This window comes from Triticum urartu, chromosome 3A (assembly GCF_056163025.1).
Source record: "Triticum urartu cultivar PI428250 chromosome 3A, HENAU_Tu73, whole genome shotgun sequence".
NCBI classification, from domain to species: Eukaryota; Viridiplantae; Streptophyta; class Magnoliopsida; order Poales; family Poaceae; genus Triticum; species Triticum urartu.
The window spans coordinates 682124299-682147370 of NC_141875.1; the positions used below are offsets into that span (position 1 = coordinate 682124299).

General features: G+C 40.3%; 1 protein-coding gene and 1 pseudogene across 1 annotated transcript; one reads left to right on the forward strand and one right to left on the reverse strand.

The window, feature by feature from the left end:
- Positions 1 to 16374: 16374 nt before the first annotated feature.
- Positions 16375 to 18396, forward strand: LOC147981538 (uncharacterized; annotated as a pseudogene).
- Positions 18185 to 22097, reverse strand: LOC125530263 (uncharacterized). The gene is made up of 8 exons (XM_087514004.1): positions 21689 to 22097; positions 21455 to 21599; positions 21136 to 21304; positions 19519 to 19789; positions 19137 to 19399; positions 18834 to 19049; positions 18653 to 18767; positions 18185 to 18535 (listed from the first exon to the last, which is right to left on the reverse strand). The coding sequence occupies exons 1-8, from the start codon at positions 21837 to 21839 to the stop codon at positions 18492 to 18494; spliced, it is 1374 nt and encodes a 457-aa protein (XP_087370130.1). The 5' UTR covers positions 21840 to 22097; the 3' UTR covers positions 18185 to 18491.
- Between the last annotated feature and the right edge of the window lie 975 nt (positions 22098 to 23072).

Sequence of the window (23072 nt, forward strand, 5' to 3'; positions counted from 1 at the left end):
GTGCAAGTTACCTCTGGCAATAATTTATGAAGTCTCTTGTTCCACTCATAATTCTCGAGATAACTTCCTTATTGTCACACAACCTCTTTATTTGCAGACAACTTAGGGAAATATAAAAACTGGTGTGATTTAGTATAAAATTTCAAAATGAGATTGTTTGCATCATAATCGCAAGATAGCTGAGTTGCTTCGGCACAATAAAGAAGGCCATAGTTCAATCCCCTCGCTCCCTTCACTTTTTGTTGCTCGCATGTCCGACAGAAAAAGAAATACGTGATAGGTCCAGCTTGGCCCATCCAGAGATAACCGAAAAAATATTGAGGAGTTACGTACGTGTTGAATGGACAGAACAAAATCTATACGTATTTTTTTTTCTTTTCTTAGGGCACCTGCGTGGGAGCTACTATAACGCTAGTGCGAACCACCTCTGGTTGAGATGGTTAGGTGGACAGTGGTATCCCCAACCCACCAGGGTTCAAATCCTGGTGCTCGCATTTATCCTGAATTTATTTCAGGAATTCCGGCGATACACTTTCAGTGGGAGGAGACGTTCCCGTCGACTACGAGGCGCCTACGATGACTTCGTAAAATATCAAGATAATATACCGGCTCAGTCTCTCGGGGGTGCTCATAGGGGTAGGGTGTGCGTGTGTGCATTCATAGAGGTGAGTGTATGCGCATTTATATGAGCGCTTGCATCTGTACTGTGTTCAAAAAAATATATACTATAACGCTAGTTGCGTCAAATAGCGCTTCAGACGCACAACTGTTCGCGTCTGGGTCAGCCCACTGGCAGGCACCGAAATAACCTATGTTTGCAAGGCACGAGTAATAATCCAAAAAATGACGTGTTCAACGATCGAACACATGACCTTAAAGACCCGACCATGTGCCGCTAGCCATGGTTACAAACGCCTATTGCTAACCAATGGCCAGCGCGAATATTTCAGAACATAGTGCAACGTTAGATTTAAAACATTTTTTGAACTTTTAAAAAATATATGAATTGCCGAATATTCTTGGAAACGTGAATATTTTTTGAAATTATGAACAATGTTTTTAATATTCCGTCCATTTTGGAAAACACATGAACAAAACTTGAAACAACATCATTTTTTTAAGACATGAACCTTTTATCAAAATCCAAACATTTTTTTAATTTGTGACCGACTTTTGAAAACGGACATGTTTAGAACATTCAGAACAATTTTATATAATGTGTCTTTAAACACGGACATTATTTTGAGTCTGTATACATTTTACTAAATCAAGAATATATTTCAAATTTCGAATATTTTTTAAAATAAATGTTTTTTAAATCTCAAACAATTTTAGAATATTTCTGAATTTGAAAAAAATTGGAATGATAAAATAAATTAATTTTCCAAACATTTTGAAAGTGGAAGAAAATATTGTAATTTGAACATTTTATGAAAATATTTAAAAAAATTCAAATTCTATTTAAAAAATTGAATAACGAAATAGGGTGAAAATAAAAATAAATTTGGATGGAAAAACAAAACATGCCAGCCCAGTCTTGGGCGCCCTGTGCTATGTATGATTATCTGCCGCACAGGGCGAGAAGTAGGATTTTTGCAGTTACATGGGCAGGCAAATAAATGGGCTGGCTTCACTGGGCCACAGCATGTGCGGGCCTAGTACGAAATTCTGGATTGATAAAAATACAGACAGACGCATAGAAATTTAGTACCACCTTGGATAGAAAAATAAATTTCGATGGTGAATGGATGAAAAAAATTGAAGAAACACACCTTGCTTTATTAGTAGGTATAGGTATAGATTTGCATAACGAGTAATAGCAATCAGTTTTTCGTTTTGAGTTGGACTAGCAATCAGTTCTAAGAAAACTTGTTTTAGCAAGTATTTTTGAAAAGTAAATTCATAATTTGGATAGGAATATGCCTATAGAAAATTATGCTTGGTTTAGAAAAGCCTTGAACTGGTTTGTAGGTAACCGTGTTTGACATTTTCTCGACGCAGGTGGGCAGATGTAGAAATCAGATCCAGCTAAGAAGTAGGATCAAGACTCCTAAGGATATCATAAACACATAGTTTTCTAGAAAAACTTAGTTTTTGAAGTTTATTAGAACCAATTTTAGATATCATTTTAGCTGGAAAAAACCAAACAAACAAAGTTATGGTTTGCTACGCTGCTTAGCAAGATCAAAGGAAAACCAGTTCCCTGAAAATATGTTATTCAAAACCGTAGAAGGTCTTCCGAAACTATTAAACCATTCTACGTAGTACTCCCTCCGTTCCCAAATATGTTGTGTATTAGTTTTCTTAAACATGTGCATCTTTGATCAAGTTTTGAGAAAAAAAATCAATATCTTTTTTGATAAAGGGTACTTTTATTAACACAAAATGTACCATCAAGTGGATACAAAGCATAATGAGTAAGACCCAGCCTCTACATAGGTAGGATACACAGAGCCAAAAAAATCAATATCTACAATATCAAATTTGTATTATTAGATCCATCATGAAAAGTGCTTTTATATATCCATCCTACCACCCGGTGGTAGTTACCCCACATATCTCATATACTACCATGTGATGTTATATATACTATTTTATTATTTTAAATATGTTCATATACTATATCTAAGATATTTCAAAGCAAGTTACATGAAAAAATTGCATATGAGCCCATAGTTTTCGTTATATTTGTGAAATACGTATATATTATATGTAAAAAAGAGTATGCTCAAAATATGGTACATACTACCTAAAAAGTAATATATATATATATATATATATACACTATCTAAACATTGTTATTTTATTTTATAATCTTGGTCAAACATACACAAGTTTGACTTGCACGAAAATGGACACAACTTATATTCTCGAATGGGGGAGTACTTCTTAAGCACATTGGTTTGTCATACTCTGTAAAACCGCTCTCTCTATATTTTCATGGAGCCATGGCCATGTAGTCAGTGGGTTACCTCATTCCTTTTCTATGTTTTACACCATATCCTTTCCTGAACCGCATTGCTATGCCTGCTCTACTCACTCCGCCACCGTCGATTCCCGTCCTCTTACCATATGGTGTCAGTCCCACATGTTGGGGGTGCTCACCGACAAGTTGAAGTGATCCCAACATCCGTGTAATCTGCCAAACTTTGCATCCCTGCTATTGGGAGAGCCATCATGGATGATCGTTGTCATCGTGTTGCCCCTACTTCAGTCTACCGCATCAGTCTACTGTGCATATTATTTTGAATTGAAGAGAGTTTTGCCCTTTTTAATGGTAAAGTTGTGACTGATTCAGGTGACCTGAAGTTGAATTCGTCCCATCATGACATTCATCGCATGCATATCCAGGTACAAAATAGCCACCATCGCTGCACTAGCCTTCTCTTTGTTGTTGGACTTCACCATCTGATGGAGTGTATGACTCCGAAATTTTACCAAAGGACAAGCCTTCTAATCCTTACCAACACTAGAATCCATTCTCTACCGGTGCTCCACGTCACCCAAGACTCTATCTACCACCGCCTATATTGAGGGGAAGAACGGTGTGATTCTACATGATCTTTGTGTTCTCGACGACTTACTTCTTCAATCCGTTTCGCCTCCACCGGGAACTAAGCAGTTTGTCTGATCCCGCTAGGGAATCAACCAATTTGGAGAACATGTTGTGAATGGTGATTTTTCTACATGACTAGGTAACCTACATGTAAGAAACTAGGATTTTATATCATTCATTCGATACATTGCCTCCAATCTCAGGGGCTCAAATAGTAGCTTACATTAGTCATATTAATTGACATTAGTTGCTGGTACCAATATGTTACCCTAGCCCCAGATGTGTTGGTTTTATGTAATCTACTCTTTTAGTGAACATTATAAGGTGGTAAACATCAATAACAATACTTGGAGGAGCTCTTTTCTATATTATTGATATTAATTGCTACAAGTAATGAAGTGTAAATATGTCCTGAAGCAATCACATCCTCTTCATAGCACATATGCAGTACTCATATCTTTGTTTTTCCTTGTTACTAGAGTGCTCCCTAACTTTGCGCATTCTTCAATTTAAAATTTTCATTTGTGTTGGTAATATATAACATCTAGATCAAAAAAAGTTTGCTGCTAGCTAGGATCAATAAACCTAGACTCGAAAAAGTGTGGCTAGCTGAACAGAAGGTCAAATTCTACACATGGCTGCTCCTTCAAAATGGAAGTTAGACAACCATTTGGCTTCAGAATAGAGGGTGGTCACACAACGACAAATGCAAGATGTATGATCAATGTTTGGAAAAACGACAGCACATCTCAACACTGGCCACACTTTTTCAGTGCTCCTTCAAAACGGAAGATAGTATATTAGCCGGTTCCAATATCAAATGAAACTAGAGTGACAAGGTTCACCTAGTAAAGCTACAGGTCAAGAAAAAACAAGCCAAAAATGAAGTGTTTGATTTATAGAAGTGCTTACATAAACGAGAATATAACTACAGGTAATAGATGATCTAAGCTATAAAACCTCCGTTGCCTAATCAAGGAGCCTCCACCTGCAATTTGCAATGAGATGCCGAGATGATATTCTTGGATTTATTGAGCTACAATTGATTGTGTGAATGCACCATCTCCAGGGGAGTGACCGGTCTTCGAGTAGCAAGCTTAAGAGCACAACGATCGATACCTCGTGGCAGGAGGATCAAATGCATTCTTTTGCGATAAAGCACCTAAGATAGCTTAGGAAGCAGAACCTAATCCAGAGCACCTACGGTGCAAAACCCCAAATCAGCTACCCCACCATCAAAAGATGATGGGAGATTGGAGGAGAGAGCATTTGAGCAAATGCTTCCACTTTTTCAGTGCTCGATATTTGAATAAGATTTTCCATTTCATCATAATGAATAGGAACATCCACCATATCAGTTTAAGATCAGAACAAACAAGATTATTGAACACATGTGCATTTCTAGTTTTCCATAAGCACCACAAAGTACAAGTGCAAATAGAGTTAAGTGCAACATGGTCATTGCTAGATGGCCAATATTTAGCAACAGAAAGGAAATTGGATCCTAGTGAAAGCGTAAAGAAATCGGCAACATGTCCGAAGTTTGCCGAGCAACCACACACTCAAAGGATAATAGATGGATACTTGCAGGTTCAACACAAACTAGAGATTCAATTTATTTTCATTCCCTCTCTTTTTTATGTTGTCCTTGATCATAAGCTTGTTATTAGCCAACAACCATAACAACACATTTATCCTTGTTGGTACCACAGAGGACCAAACCAAAGGAACAAAGACAAGTTGAACCTCTCTAAAATTTATAATATTACAAAGAGAGCTAGTGGTGTATTCTCCCTTGGATTCATACTGCCAAATGAGAGCATCATCATCATCACCCTTGGATTTTCTCTAGGCAATACCAAGATTCCATCATTTTTGTAGTGAATTTTCTCCTAAAAGTAAGCTTAATATTATTCCCATACCACACCTCAAGAAGTGTAATGCATTGTTGATGGCAAATGGAATACAGGGGCCAAAATTGTACAGATAATGGGGAATTGCCAAACAAGGGTATCTTCTCATAACCTGATTTCCATGCCATTACCCACTACCCATCTGTATCCTAGCTTAATTGCTTTAGCTGCCCACATATCACCACTTCCAAGAAATTGGAGGGATCCTGAGATTTACATGCAAGATTGTTAGGAGCATTTCTAATGTACTTTTGGTCTACTATGGTCCTCCAAAATTTACCCTCATCTTTGATGTATCTCTTAACCCAGTTAGCAATAGGAAAAGATTGACATCTCTAAGATTGGGGATCCCTAGCCCACCAAATTATTTTTCAAACAGACTAAGTGCCAATTGGCTAAGTGTAATTTCCCATTTCCTTCAAAATCACTCCACATGCAATGTGCCACCTAGGCGTTGTTGTGATCTAGTTCCAAGTTGGGGAATTTGAAGAAATAGAGAAGATAAACATGGATACTAGTGAGATACGCTTTGATTAAAGTAATCTGGTAGAGTAGAAGAGTATAGTTTCCCTCTCCATCCTGCCATGCTTTTCAGTAAATTTTTGTCAACTACGGGTTGGATATCTTCCCTTCTAATCTTATCAAACTGGAGAGGGACCCCTAGATATTTATTAGGGAAGAACCTTCAGAGCAACCAAAGATCCTTGTGACAGTCATAAAGGAATAACCTCACTCTTGGCATATAATCTTCATGGCAGATGCATTTTCAAAACAAGTCAACCATTTAAGGTCAGTGGCCTTTTTTTCTGGGATAATAGTGGCCTTTCTCTCCCCCAGGATAGTCTGATATAGATTATCTAGATCTTGTTATAGAGCATCTGCCATCACGCAGATTGCCATTCATCAAGAACTACTCATGGGCAGATTTGATCTTTCTCTCTCTTTTCTCTCGATCCCTGCCTGCTTCTTTCGTAACTGTAATGTCACCTTCTTAATGAAAAGGCAGATCACCTGCAACGTTGGTCAAAAATGGTACTAACAAGACGTATATCTATCAACACACTCACCATTAAAAAAATATATGTGTACTGTCAGTTTCTGGCAACGTAGCTTCCGGCTCTTCCGCGCAGGTGTTGAAGCTAGTTATGTATTTTGAGTTTTTGACTACTTCAGAGGTCTGAATGGCTGTGCAGTACATAACCTGTGTTTTGACTTCTGATCAGTGCATGCCTTGATGATTTAGAGCCCACTGGTAACGAGATCATACATGATTAAGGGAGTACAAGCAGCTCACACAAAATTAAAGAACTACTCTACACAGCAGTAGAGCTACTATATTTGTCTTGGCTTCAAACATTGGATCCTAAAAGAGTAGGGTGTTAGACAACCACATGGTCACTAAACACTGCTTTGACTTAGCAACGTACGCTTGCTATGTCCACTCAGACTGTTAAAAAAATCATATGAAATGTAAAGTGGAGATAGTGAGTGCGGAGTTAGGGTGCTCGGGCACCATGGAAGCCGCTATTAAAAAAAATATCAAAAACCATATTTAGAAGTTTCAAAAAAATTGAAAAAAATCCATAGAAACTGTTACGTGTTCACTACAGATCAATGCAATTTCGTTCAAAAAAGTTGTAATTTGTAAGCTGTAAGAAACAACAAAATTCAGGCCCAACAACAACAAAATCACCCCATTTGAAACTACATTTTTTTTGTACGCCATGTGTGAAAGTAAAATGTTATGAAATTTTGCACACACGTGGTATACATGTTTATATGTGTTTACAAAAAAAATCGCATTGTAGAAATGGTATTTTTAAAATGGGCACCATTGGCCATTTCCGAGATGACAGTGAATTACATAAAATGTAAAACTAGAACACAAAAAGGGAAATTGCACATGATGAATAAATAAATTGCAATTTTAAAACAAATATTTTTTATAATTAAATTGAGTGTGTTCTGAGAAAGAAATTAGGCAAACACTACTATGTTTTCGCAAACCTTTTTTTGGTTAACTAGTAATTGTGCATGTGCAATGCACATCTCGACTAATATTAGAAACATACTACTACGTATTAAAATATAAGACTTTTTTGACGCTATAAAAAAGTCTTATATTTTGATACGGAGTGAGTACATGTGAATTAACAAGCATAGATAGCACGCACATTAATGTCTCAAACATTTTAATATAGTATCATATGCACTAAAAACATAGTTATCAATCGCATGTTGCTTTCCTGTTTATTTTTTGAATTTTTTACAATCAGAGATGCCAACATACATGCACATACACTCACCCCTATGATTGTATGCACGTACATCCTACCTCTATGAGCACATCCAAGATATTGAGCCGACATCACATCATGTTGCTTTTCATAGAGATCTTCAAAAGCTTCCGGCGAAGAATGAAGTCACTAAACAAGTGAAAATAAATAAAAATGCAAAAGAATGATTATTTTGGAAGAGAATATTTCTTTCTTTCTTTTGAGGGAAAGAGAATATTTCTTTCATAGTAAGCTTCAGCACAATCTACAATCCTGAAATTCAAATCACTCATAGGCAGATATATCTTAGTTCAACATCGGCAAGCACTTATAATTTACTCTTTATTATTTTCGACCTATGTATACTAAATTTCATGGCTTTAGAAGAGAGTAATGCTACATCTACAAAAGGTTACTTAATTTTTTTACAAACAAGCTGATGTGGAGGATTATGATTGGCAATAGGGGGATGAAGGGGCCCACCCAGTTGAATTTCGGGTGGGGGGGGGATTATAGTTTGGAAAGTTAAGTAAAATGATTTGTAGATTTTTGTAGGTCTAGCATCATTCCTTTAGAAGAATTGCAACTGACGCTTTTGTAAGTGGGTAATGCTACACCTACGTAGTTATTCTTAGTATATTACGGGTGTGCTCGGCTGGAAAGACTTAATTGAAGAACAATTAGGCAGGGCCCCACCCCCAGTTAAAATCAGGGGGCAGATTAGTGAAGTATGGAAATTTACGTAGCCTTTCGTTAGCCTATTCATAAGTCTAGCATTTTCGTTTGTAAGTAGTATAGATATATATTTAGATAGATTGAATTGTAATTTACATTTGCAAAACATATTAGTAATTAAACAAAATTGGACCAGATCAGCACAAGGTTTTGAGAGAGATCTTGACTTTACATGTCTTTACATATTGTCAACTCCTCGGTATCATAAAACAAGAACAACTAAGCCCTACAAGATGTACGATCAAGATCGTCAATTATCAACATATATTTAACAAACTCTGAGAGTAAGCAGTATAAATACATTCATATCGAGTAGCTAGTCATCTTCTTCTCAGATCCCAAGCTACTATGGACCGAATGCAGAAAATGTCTGTCCAAGCCAAGCTTCTCCATAGTACTCCCAAGAACTATGTGCTCCATCGTGTCATCGTTGCATCGCTCGTCTTGCTGCTGTTATGATGGGGATTGTATTGCTACGCAGTGCACAGTAGAATAAGCTCTTGTGGGCGTCTCACTATCCAAACTCTCGTCGAGACAAAATTGGCAACAATCAAATTGACGCTTTGACAACATTCTATCGCTTGTTGTTACATGCATGTGTGCTTGAAGGGTTGTGCCATTCACCATGGGCGTTTGGGTAATTCGGTTTATTCTGTTCAGTTAGTTCGGTCTACGGGTAATACGGTTAGTTCAAAATGAAAACGGAATTTTCGTCTCCCAAAAAAATACCTGTACCCAAATTACTTGAAACTTTAGGTTTAGGTAATTCGGGTACCCATAACCAATATACCACAGAAAATTCAGATAGTTTGGAAATTCAGAATGCAACACAACCAATATCTCCGCTAGTAACATTATAATATAGTGCATATGTAGCCTGACAATCACAACAGCAAAAAATTCAGATATAACAGTGTCAGGTGATATGCACAAGCACATCACAAGCACAAATTCAGTCTCATGTGATATGCAAGTGCACATCACAAATCCACATTGCAAGCACAAATTCAATTATGCAAAGATGTTGAGTTATTCAGACATGAAAGTGCACTGCACAAGCACAGATTCAGGCATTCAGCAACATGACATCAAATTTGACAATAATAGACTCATAGTCTCATAGGTGATAGCTCCAAACATAATAGTGCACAACACCAGTGCACAACCAAAATAAACAGAAATATAACTTGAGTCACAAACACACAAATAAATAACATGGTTCAAGTTGAATAGGTCCAAACAGTCACAACACACACAAGACACACGTAATAGGTCCAAGCCTAGAGAACCATAACTAAAATTTTAAGGGCTTAACAAGTTTGCAAGCAGCACAATTCCTGGAGGTCCAAGTTGATAAAACCATAGAATATAGAACACAAGAAGAGAGGCTGAGATGGTTCCTTAGGTTGGCAGCACACTTGATGTTCTTCTGGTATTCCTTGCAAAAGTGGAAGGAAAATCACTTGAATATAGTGCAAGTGCAAAGAAAACTAAAACATAAATCTTGTGTAACATTAAAGTGATATGTATACGAGATCATGCATATCATTTCCACTTTCCCACCATAGTTTCCAGCATATCAATTTGAAAACAACATGCAAGTTACAGGGGAAATCTTGCAAGAATTTTACTCACCAAGACTTATGATTCGGTATCATCAATGGTGATGCAGACACTAGCACTTGTACTGGACATAGCATTAGCACTTTTAGCAGTGCTAATATCAGAAATTTCTTGAAGTACCGTTAACATTAAAAATAAAGCAAGTGAATGTAACTATGAACAAAATAGAAAGCACATATCTAAGAGTAACTTGTTTGCTTAATTACCTTCCTCCAGGTTGGCCAGTAGCTCTACATCCTCTTCATTGTTTACATGAATTTCTCTTCGTAACTAATTCTGAGTACAAATTTATGCCCGCACCATGAATGGGGTAAGCGAGTTTCAGAAGTCATCAAGAATGCGTCCACCAATGCAAAAAGCCAACTCTGATGCAACTGTAGATATTGGGAAAGCTAGGACATCACGAGCTAAGCGTGATAGCATTGGGAATCTAGACGAGTTGACCTTTCACCACTCAAGAATATTGAATTTGCTGTTGTTTGCTGCATTATCCTCCGCAAGATAGTTTTCAAGTTCAGACTTCGAAGGGCTGATTCTGATTCCATAGTCATCCATTCCCATTCTCTTTGCAATCAAGGAACTCATCAAGCTTTCGTTGCTTTCCTCTTCAAAGTTAGGTACATCCTCAGGCTACACTTCTTGCTCAGTTGGACCATATAACTAAACATACTCCTTGAACAGATTAGTAAGAGTTGTATTCATTTTTGTCCACACCTCCTCTCCGTTGATCTCCCCAAACATTTCAAAGTTGCAATGTTGATGCAATTTGACAACTTGTATCTTGGATCAAGAGCAACAGCCACAAAGATCAAGATGTTGAAGCTCTTGTGATCTGCCCAATACTTGTTGTACTTGTCAATCATCCTTTCTCACATCTCTCTCCGCAAAGGGTTTCCACTTCGCACCATGCCCTCAGCAAGACAATGATATCGGCAATTTGATGGAAGAAGATATGAGATGTGCAATGACTTTAGGCTCAAACACGAAGGGTAAGCTTATAGAAATGCTCAAGAAACTCTGCCATATTTGAAGCATTAGCCCAATCTTCAGGTCAGGCACTCCTGGCATTTTGTTGCCATTTAGCTCGATTGCAAAGTATGGGTCCTCTTCTTCATAGCTCACGAACACCTTCTCATGTAGATGTAGCTTTCAGCATTAAGAATGTGGAGTTCCATCTAGTGCATACATCAAGTGACAAGAAACCTTTGTTTGTCAACTTCTCTAATTTAGCACACTTTTTCAACTTAGTAATTCTAGCTGGAGAATTCTTAACAAACTTGACTGCAGCATGAACTAGCTTTACTGAGATGTCCAATTCTTTTAGCCCATCAGTAGCTATCAAGTTCACAATATGAGCAATACATCTCATGTGCATATATTCTCCTCTCCCTATGCTTGCCTTGACACTGTTCATGATCCTCTTTATGTAGTTTACTGCTCCATCATTTTGTAAGGCATTGTCACCTGTTACTGAAAACACCTTATTTATGCCCCACTCAACCAAACACTTCTCCAGGTCCTTCCTAAAATGTCTTCCCCCTTATGATCCGTCGCCAAGAAAAATCCAGTTATCCACTTATGTAGAATCCATTAAAATACGCAATGTGTATTTTTATAAATAAACTATTTTTGTTTTCCGCAGCATAACTTCTTCCATTTTCATAAATGAGTTTCCAATTATTTAAACTATTTTTTATATCTTTTTCAAATGTGACAATAAAATTGACAATGACAGTGAGTTAAAACTAAGATTGAATGTATCATGATGACTTAATTAGGAGAAAGTTATCCCTTAACAGTAACATCTCCATATGTTTGTAATAAAGTTTTATACTTCTCTATAACTTCAATAATTTGTCCGATTAACAAGTTAACTAGCCGGTTAATCCCTAGTCATAGGGTCACCGAGTAGCCGATAAATTATAAATCATCTGATTAAGTGATTAACTAGTCGATTAACTTGCCAATTATAATATTAATCCCCTACTCGCCAGCCAACCAAGCAACTGCAAATTAATGATTTCCAAAACAGTGATTATAACTAGTTGAGTCGTTATTGAGATGACATTTATTATCTAATTATAAAGTCTATAATTTATTTAACAAACATGTGCCCAATAGTAAATAACTTTTTCACAAATATTATGTTAGTTGTGAATAACCTACAAAGTTTATTTATTATATGAGCTTCTCCCTAACTATAATGAAAGCAAAAAATTAAATATAAAACCAATATCCTCTATGGGTTAGTTTGTAGCATTTACATGCATTTTCGTGTGTTGATATGTTTTCACACGAACACGAAATGATGACTATCCTGAAATATCTTGGTGGAGGTTTCTAGAAGGTGTTGATAAACTCTAGTATGTAGAATAACTATTTTAAGTTTGAGATATAATAACTACAAATAGTTATGGTGATAAATGTATTAATAAAAACTCTTGTATGATTTTTAAATTTGTTACATTTTTATTTACCTCAATGCATAATTATTTATGTATATTCATGAGCACAAAAGCATCAACAACACAAGAAGAGACATTCCCCGAGAGAAAGCGGTGTGATTTGCAGAGTATGCACGCTATCCACATGGTCCCAAATTTGTTTGGCTGCCCGATGCGTTGAATTTGACCTCGGGTCGATGGGATAGACCCTTCTGTGGTGGCCACATTGAGACCCTGGAGAACTAAGTCAAGGCCCATCTGAAGCCATTTCAGACCCTCGAGGCATGTTCCCCTCTCCCCGCACACTCCCCCATCGCTGCCTATCTCGGTGATCCCTATTTGGCGCATCGGTCGCCACCGATCGACATAGCATGCACCCCCTCCAATGCCTGATCCATTTTGGGCCGACCCATTTAGGTTTTATTCCCCACCGGTTTTTGGAAGGAACGTTCAAGAACCATTCCTGAATCGGTTTTGTCGTCTTTTCTTACATTTTTCTTTTTTATTTATTTCCTAGTTTTCCTTTTTGTAATTCTTTTACTTTTCATTTCTTTGCTTTTCCTCTTTCCTATTTTATTTTTATTTTTGCGAACATATTTTTGAAATTTTGAACATCCTTTTCAAATTAATGAATAACATTTTTCTAAAATCATGAACATTTTCACGAATTTGTTTTTTTTAATTATGAAAATTTTGTGAAATTCATGAACATTTTTTCAAACGGTGAATGGTTATTATTTTTGGAATAATTTTTCAATTTCACGGACTATTCTGTTTTGTGAACAGTTAATTGGAATGCATGAACATTTTCTTCAAAATCTTGAAAATTTTCTGAACCGATTAAATGTTTTTATTTTTGGGGAACAATTTTTTATATTCATGAACATTTTCCGTTTTTAGTGAACATTATTTTATTTTTGGAAATTTTATTCTAATTTATGAACATTTGTTCAATATGCGAACAGTTTTGAAATTTTGAACATTATTTGAATATGCGAACATTTAAAAATCATGAACATTATTTTAATGTGCCGACATTTTGTTATTTCTCGAACAATTTTTCAAGATTATGAAGATTTTTTTTCTGAATTCAAGATCATTTTTATGATTCCTTGAACCTTTTTAAAAAAATCACAATTATTAGAAATTTGGAACTTTTTTGAAATCATGAATTATTTGAAACAATGGAACATGAAAAACACAATTTTTGTATAAGGCCACTAAACAGCAAAAAAGGCCGTTCCCCACCCATCCCCATTTTCTTAAGGCGCTAAACCCAACAATAACACAATATCATGCAGGATTTTTTTGCCCTCATAAAATGAATGTGTTTTTTACGGAAACACAATCCAAGCAGATGTCTCCCTGGGATGTGCTAAACCAAACATTAGATTTTCCTACAATACAACAATTGAGAGGGATGATTTTTTTGTTGCATGGTAATATGTGTCTCATTCATATCATAAAGATTATAGTACAAGTCACATAAAGACCGACATGACAAAACTGAAAAGACAGCAGAACGTATCTGAGCTTGACACCAACGGCTGTCACCTGCCTTCGGCACCACCACAGTAGCCACCGGAACTAAAAATGACGGATCACCTTCTCACCGAGCTTGACGCGGCTCCATCGCTGATATGCAGCTTTGCAGACCTCCAAGGTGGCTCGCCAAAGATGAAACCATTACCGTTGAATGACTCAGAACGGGGCAACACCCCGGACACGCCATCGAACGCCAGATCTGGCACCCTCATATGACTAAGACGTCGGAGGAGAAAACCATACGTGCGATGTTAGAACGTTTTGAAAACTCTTGGAGCATGGCTTGGTTGGCACAAAGTTAAAATGGGCGGGAATGCTCGCCGAATATCTAGGATGGCAGGACTGCAGGAAGAAGCATGGTGCTAGCACGACAACAACGTAACTTGTGACATGGTCCATCTCGGAGGCCGCCGACATCGTGGTCGCAAGCACGTAGACACGACCAGGTAGTCGGCCATACATACAATCAATTCAAAAGATTACACTAGCGCTCGACATCAAGGTCGCAAGCATAAAGACTCGGCTAGGTTTTTTTCTTGGAATATGCACAAGTGTGCATATCATCTATTAAAGAAGGGAAAAGGGTGAAAGAAACCCTTCACAAGTAGTGTTACATATAATTACATGCAAGCACTACTCTGCCCGGCCATAACCGGCCTAGTTAGCCTACTCATCTCTCATGCTAATCCACCTAGCTAGCTCCACTATGAAATGGTCGAGGTCATCCTTGATTAAACCCGCTCGGCTAGGTTGTCGACCACGGCCACATAGTCACTTGCATAGATTGCGCCATCGAGACGTAATGGGATGATTAACCAGTCCAATCAAGGATTTTTCCTTCTCTTGATGATGAGGCGCTTCCTCGGCCTCCGTGACCGCGGACCAGACTATGGGTAGAACGAGATGCTACTTGGCCAGTCTATGTACTATGACATGTCGACACCATTGGTGATTGCAGTGGACTCCACAGATGAGAAGAAGTCATGGGTGTGCATTGCAGGACAATCAGGTAGCTACACATTCTTGATTGCTTCACACTTACTTGCACAAAGTCTTCTCATCTTAGGAAACATTGCATGTATAATCTACAACCATCTATTTGAATTTGAATGCATAAAAGACATGTGTATACGAGTACATGTGTACCCGGACTGGGCGCCAATCAATGACAAGCAACGGCGGCTTACAAATTAAAACTAGACAAGAACATTAACTCACTTGGAGCTTCAGATACATGCATGTTAAGAACACTAAACGGCCTGCCGTATACGTCAAAGACCATAGATGAGGCTAATGAAACCTACTCCGAGGTCACGTTCATAGTAGCTAGGTTCATATGTAATAATCCTGGCCATTATTGTTTATCAGATTGCACTTAGCGGTGGAGATTAAAAAGGTTGTGATAAATCAAGCATAGACCTGAATAATTATCCAAACTATGAGTGCATCTGAGCAATCAGGATAAAATTCATCTGACAAAAATTCGGGCAGCATTGCATGTGCATAAGCGATGTCAGCAAAATAACAGGTTTGGGTTTCATGCCTTTCCTTTTTTTTTGCAGGGTGATTTTCCATTGTTGCACTCGTAGATTGAAATTAAATAGAAAAGCCACAACTTCATTAACCGGATGTGACGAGAACTTAAATTTAGGTACGATCACATTTAGTTTATGAAACTTTCCAATTGATTTAGAACATTTTGCGTTTTTTAATATTTCTCTATGGTAATCTAAAATATTGGTTTGACAATATCATTTTTTAACGGTGACAGGATCATTTTGTGTGGAGGAAAGTTTACAATAAAATCAGGAGAGCAAAAACTGGCTAATGATGTGATTTTGCAGAGCATGTGAAGCCAAACCCCCCCTCACGATAGACATGGGAAACCCACTCGAGCATATAGTAATTTATATCCAAGCCATAACCGATTGGATTTGGGGAAATGGGCAAAAACAGTGTGTAGTCAAAATTATATTTCAAGCTTAGGGTTTATTAATGTTTTAATGTAGTGATTTATGAAGGTGACACTGAACAAATAAAAGTAATTTATAGGGGAGGGTAAATAGAGCCATTAATCGATGACGCACGCTGATGAGATGTTGTTTAAGGAGGCTAATCAGAGGGGTTGTGTCTCTCTATGTGCGCGGGCTGCGTGCGCGCGTGTGAAAGAGAGAGATTTAATTCATAAAAATTAAAATTACTACACATAACACTATACATGGAGTGGCTACATACTTCGCGTCGTGATTGAACTCATAAAAAATCCATGTTTCTCAAGGAAAGAATAAAACAAAAAAAATTCAAATTTATCAGTACAATTTCCCTAACGGAAAAACACCTATATACTTGGCTAATGTACCGGACAAAGGCATCACCAATCAAACACATTAACGTACGCTTAAAGGGCGATAGCTGGTTGTGTCCACGTCGATTTTTACTGTGGCGATAGAAAAAGAAAAAAAAAAGGTGAAAACGTGTTGATCCTCTACTCGTTAACGTGCCTCTGTAGAGAACCCACACACGCGACCTTTCCCTCTCTCGTTTCATCTCCTCTATCCCACGCACCTCGTCCCCTCCTCTGTCGCTCCGCCACCGCCGCCGCCTGTTCCTCCGTCAAATTAACCCACCGCACAAGGACTAGCCTGCCCATGCCGGCGAAGCACCTCTGCCTCGTGTCATGTTGCCATGGTCGCCGCCCCCGCCGCTGCCGCCGGCGAGGCTACCCCGTGCCCGGACCCCTTTTGTCTCGCGTATCCGTCCGTTTCGCGTAGTCATCCTCTCAACGTCACTGTGCCCTTTCGAGCCGTTTCCGCGAGTCGGCGACACCACGCGAGGTGCTCGAGGAGAAACTTCTTCTCGCACCGCGCTGTTCCTCGTCAACCCGGTGACCGGCGAGCAGCACGCGCTCCCGGCCATCACCGCCATCCCCTGCATCCACGCGCTCGAGGGGGGCTCCCACTTGGAGTTCACGCTAGAGCCCTTCACCAGGGGCCCGCCGTACCCCGGCGGCCGCCAGCCGGTTGGCACCTTCACGTTGGAGGCCGAGCAGACACGCGACTTCCTCTACCGCAAGGTCGTCCTCGCCTGGTCACGGGCCCGTGCTTGGGTGTGCCGGCCTTTGCGACGACGGAAGACGCCGCGTGGAGGCTGGCTCCCTCGCGCGACGGTGTGGAGGACGCCATCCACCACGAGGGCAGGTTCTACTCCGTCGGGTACTTGGGCGCTGTGGAGGCGTGGGAGCGCGACGCCGACACGGGCAAGTTCAGCAGCACGGCCGTCACGCCAAGGCTGACTAATGAGGACAGCCAACCGTGGCGCCGACGCAAGTACTTCGTGGCGGCGCCGGGGCCGGGGCCGGCCGGCGGCTGATGTTGGTGCTCAAGGAGTTCAAGCAGATGACGGGCTGGTGTGGCCGGTGCCGGCGGATGTGGTCCTTCAAGGTGCATGTGCTGGACGGAGGCCGGTGGAAGGAGACGGAGGACATCGGAGAAGCGGCGCTGTTCGTTGGGGCGAACGAGTCCCTGTGCGTGTCCACCACGGCGCGCCCGGAGCTCAGGGCCGGCTGCGTCTACTACACCGACGACGACGATCTGGAGAAAGCGTCGCCGAGCAAGGAAGACGACCAGCTTGCCGTCGGGGTGTTCAGCCTCAAGGACGGCACGGTGAAGAAGGTGTGGGGGCTGGGGCGGCATCGGAGCTGGCCGCGCCCGGTGTGGCTCACGCCTTCCCCTTCCATCCCATGATAGATTCACTCCAGTGAGAATTACATACATACATACATACATAGACTAAATAAATGAAAGAAGCATCAGCAATTTAGAAAACAATGAAAATTCAATGGTTTGAAATTTATGTTGGTATGAAAAAAGCAGAAAACAACATAAACTTTTTTATTTTCTTTTTGGCAATAGATAAATATTCACTTAGATCTAGGGCACATCTAGATGTGCTTTAATTATTGCACATCTAAGCGAGTGAATTAAGTATAAAGAGAAAAAGAAAAAAGAAAAAGAAAATACCCACACAAATCTTAACATAAGATCAATGACATAGGACTTAGATGTGCAATACTTATGGCATATCTAGATGTGCTTTAGCAAAACTGATAATATATATAGCTTGGACGAAGATACTTGTAGCGATATTGAAGACAAATAGTGCCGTCCCGATTAACAACAAGAGCAGGAATCATAAAAATAATAGACTATACTAATTTACTCAGCAGCCTCTGAATTCTTGCTTTGGTGTATCCATCCATCCATCTCCTCGTGCCTAGCCAATAATAATATCCATCTGATCTACGCTACAGAAAAAAGAAATATTACAATCAAAACATCTTGCTTTCCCCAATTCCATCTTATTCAGCACCTAGGTCAGGTGGAGGGAGTGTGTTGGCCTTTCAAGGATTTAGAAGCTCGTCTTGCGCGGTCATCTCTTGTGATTCTGCCAATAAGTATATATGGTTATTAGCAGCAGTTAGGGCACTCTGAATCCATACATACATTGATCAGAAAGCACTAGACTAGAATGCTGGAACAAATTAAAGGAAAGACAAGTTACTTGTGGATAGCTTGTGTAGGTCAGCGACAACCATGAGCCGTCTCTGCAAGATTGCCGCCATGAAGAGGAAGATTGAACACATGCCAAACATGACGGTGATAGGGAAAGCATTCACCTGCAACATAATGTTTATCAACAATAATGGAGATAAGTGAAGCACCACAGGAATATATTTGCTTACATTGTAGAGCACCACACAGACAAACAGGTTCAGTGGAATGCGGAAGAAGTTCATGATGGTGCTTCTTGCCTCCTCAGGAATATACTGAGATCTCATTTTCATGATGGATGGCCAGAAAATGCCGACGCATGACTCGAAGGTACAGAAACCAAGCAGCTGTAGAGAGCCCCCAAATGAGATGCCGCTTCCTTTCACTGAAGACGTCGGCACCAGAAGCTGTCACGTCACACATGCGAAAACGCTATCAGTAAGAAGTAATCTATCTTAGAAAGGCAGAGAAAGAAATGAAGAGTATGGTCTTACGCTGGTGGCAACTGGGAGGAAAAGTGTGAAGGCTGATACTGCAAACACGATCTGCATATAGCCTTCAACCTTCATCTTGCGGGCCAATAGGCGTGATGCAATGGAGCTACCCAACATAGACGACAGCATGAAGGTTGCGAATATAAAACCATGGGGAATGTCTTCGTCATTTGGGCTCAAGGCTGGAGTCCAGAGGAAGACAAAGGTGTACATTGAGCCCTCGAACAGTGACTGAATGGCTCCCAGCAAAGCGATTTTTTCATCTGGAGATTTGTGATGAGCGTTAGAATGCGAATTCTTCTAAGTTTACAATATATACACGTTTAATAATGTTGTGTTGTGTTGCAGTGGGTGGGATGAAGTGAAGCGCTAACGAGCATACCTGAAGCGATTGCCTTGGCGGCAACCTTGAACTGAGACATGAGATCCTTGCCTTCAGATTGATCTCCATAGTTTTCAGTCCACGAGGACATGATGATGGCCATGCCAATTGCCAGGAAGCACGCGGCGGCATCGAAAGGAGCCACAGGACCAAAGCCCAGGTTGTCAGCAAGCAGGTTAGCAAAGAGGCCAGCTATAATGGCGATGAGACCATTTCCGAGGAATATAGCCTTGGAGAAGGTGATGGAGAGCCACTGGGGGTCATAGCCTCTCTGTGTGGTGTGTGAAACAAGACAAGAAGAAATCAAACAAAAAGGTTGGGTGAATAATACTTACTAGTCTTGTTACATTGCAAAAAAGGTAGGTAGAAATCAACAAGATATAATAATAATAACAATAATGCATAATTTGGCAATTTGCAAATGATAAGGATTTCTTTATGGTTAGCTGTTTAACAATAGCTCCTCCCATTACATTAGGGGAGGGAGGGAGGGGAAGAAGAAGAAGAAGAAGAAGAAGAAGACTAAATAAATAAATGGTGTGTCACATGCATGCCGCAGATACTGTACTGAATCCATCCTTGGATTCTCTCTCTCTCTCTTTCTTGGTAGGTTAGGATGGATGATTGAGTTAGTAGAATGTTCATTAATTCTCCAGCGAGCGATAGCACATGGAGAGAAGAGGAGAGGGCGAATAAAAGGACAATTGTGAGTCCCAGCCCAGTTTGGTCCAGAGAAAGAAAGGAAGAGCTTTTATTTTTATTTATTAAGAAAGCTGGGCCATGGTTCCTTCCTTTGTTAAATAAATAAATGCCAATGGCAAGTCGGCAACCACCTCATCTCATCTCCTCATCTCTATCTATTCCTTCCACCGACACAACAAAGGATAGGTAACTGATTAATGAAACAAAACAAAACAAAACAAAAGACGGTGGATTTCATTTAAGCTTGCAGGCAGGGGAGCAAGATTTGATTCAGTCTTTTTTGTTTGTTTCAGATCCTGACAAAGTGAGTGAGGTTTTCCTCATCCTACTCCTCTAGTGTAGGAACACATACATCATGATCCTCCAATTAATTTTTTTAACACCTCTAAAACAACAGTCATAATTATATTATTATATGGCCCTTCCCTTTGTGGCATGGCATTGGCAGTCAACAGTCAAACATCCGTCGTGCTTAGTACTCCCTCTTTAAATAAACTAATATAAAAGCATTTAGATCACTACTTTAGTATTATAAATGCTTTTATATTAGTTTACGGAAGGAGTATTTAGCATCACTAGTAGTAGTTTATTCACCACAAGCAGCAGCAGCATTACGTAGGTAGGTAGGTAGGTAGGTAGGTAGGAACACAAGACACATTCCAAAGGTGCCATTATACTAGTGTAGTGTAGTACACAATCTAATGCTTGATGCCTTTCCTTGTGGATATAGAACAAGACATACATACTTTGCTGGATTAAAGATATAAGGCAGCTGAAAATGAAAAGCAGCTAACATTCGCAGTGGGTTGAGTTGATTTCGATTTGATTGACAGTGACAATGATGGTCACACTGACTGGGGAGTAGGGGTTTAAAACCAAGAAGTGGAGTACAAACCAAGAAAGAAAGAAGCAAACCTTGTTGTGCTCGGCGACGAGCCATGACTCGAATGCGGAGAAGAGGAGGGAGGTTGCGACGCCGCCGAGGATGCGGCCGAGGAGGAGGACCCGGTACTGCGGGGAGTGCTTGGTGATGCAGCTGAGGATGTAGGTGATGCAGTAGGTGATGCACGCGCGCTTGCGGCCCCTTTATGTTTTCCACAAGATTTTGTTTTGTTTTTCAGTCAGTTAATCAATCAATGAATCCCAATGGAAAAGAAGAAAGAAAACAAGAAGAAGAAGAAGAAGAAGAAGAAGAAGAAGAAGAAGAAGAAGAAGAAGAAGAAAGAAAACGTACTGCCTGTCTGCTAGTGATCCTACGATGGTTCCGAAGAGCATGGATGAGCCGAATCCGGCGATGAAGAGGCGGCCGATGTCGCCCTTGTCGAACCCGTACTGGCTGTAGAGGTAGTACACGTAGGGACCCTGAAGCCAGTCGCCGGCTGCAGAAACCAATCCGAAATCAGTTGAGGCATACATATGCAGCACATCTCAAGAGAAGAGAAGACAAGAGAAATTCAGAAAGACGTACACATCATTAGGGAGTATACTAGGACGTAGTTGTTCTTGAATGCGTTGAATGCGGTGGGGGTTGCGACGCGGTCCTTGCCGCTCTTGCCCAGCTCCAGCCCGGCCACCACCGCCGACAGGCCCCCGAACACAAGGTAGTAGAATATCTCCATGGCCTCTTCCCCCGGCCGGGACGGGACAGAGAGAGAGATAGAGAGAGAAAGACAGAGGAGGCGTTGTTGGCCTACGGATGGATTTATACGCGCGTTTCTTTCTTTCTTTGTTGGGGAAGGAATTTCTCTTTCTCTTTGTGCAGCTCACTCGCTCCCTCGCTGGCTGGCTGGGGCAGACCAAGACGGAGGGAGGGCCCGGCGGGGTGCGGTGCGCCGGTGCGCCTGGAGAAAGAAAGAAAGAGACGAGATTTGGGAGTGGAGGTTGGGGAGAGTGGAGTGGAGCGGTGCGAGTCGCAGTGAGTGAACCGGGAGTGTGGGTGCGCCAAACCAAACCAAACCTTCTTCGTTCGGCCGGGTCGCACTCCCCCCATTCATTCATTCATTCCCATGCTGCTGCGTGCTTCAACTCTAGTCTTGTGTTTTGGTACCAACCCAACCCTGCCATCACCATTTCTTCTTACCCACCTTTTTCCATGCCATCACCTTTTTTTTCTAGCACTAAAAAATTCTGTTTGCATTGCACCTAATATCTGTTGAATTTTCAATGTCGCGGATGGCAGAGATTTGGTTGATGAGGCTTATGCTGGAGGGTAAATCAATTTCTCCAAAACCCGAATCTGATATCTGCCCAAGGAATTTTATTGGTTTTGATTATTTCAGGGAGCATCTGTTTGATTTGGGATTTGCCACACGTTACAGTATGTACTATCTAACTAGAGGAGCATCAAGGTTGAAATCACCAATGAAGCTTCAATTCAGACGATAAGAATATGAAGCATTGAAATTGTTTGATTTGCATTGCTACATGACACCTGCTTTAGATAGATAGCCTCACCAAATTCTTCTTCTTCTTCATCATCATCATCATCATCATCAATTGAATGCTTGCCAACTCTTTTAGCCTTTCCTTTACAAAATGACCTAGCCATCCACTGCCACATGGCCTTGTGTTAGTGGACGGAGGGAGCTACATAAAATTGTTATAACTAACTAATATAAATGGGATGGATGCCTTTCTTACCGACGAATCAAGGCCGCTCTTGTCGCTTTTTCCAAACCAACTACTTGGAAGAGCAACACCAACCCTCGGCCACTTCAGATGCCCCTAGCCATGCACCCTGCAGAACCAGCTTCACCACTTCGAGATAATCAAGTACAGAAGATATTGGCTGCACGTTGAGCATATCAGCTGCTTGACTCTCCACCACCATTCAATATGATGTCGAAGTTTAT

Bases quoted from the DNA above. Each gene is read 5' to 3' on its own strand.
- LOC125530263 (XM_087514004.1), bottom strand. From the start codon at position 21,839: ATGGAGATATTCTACTACCTTGTGTTCGGGGGCCTGTCGGCGGTGGTG. The intron at 21,305-21,454 runs GTACGTTTTCTT...GAAAACATAAAG, and splicing joins GGATCACTAGCAGACAGGCA to GGGCCGCAAGCGCGCGTGCA. The intron at 19,790-21,135 runs GTTTGCTTCTTT...CACACCACACAG, and splicing joins TCGTCGCCGAGCACAACAAG to AGAGGCTATGACCCCCAGTG.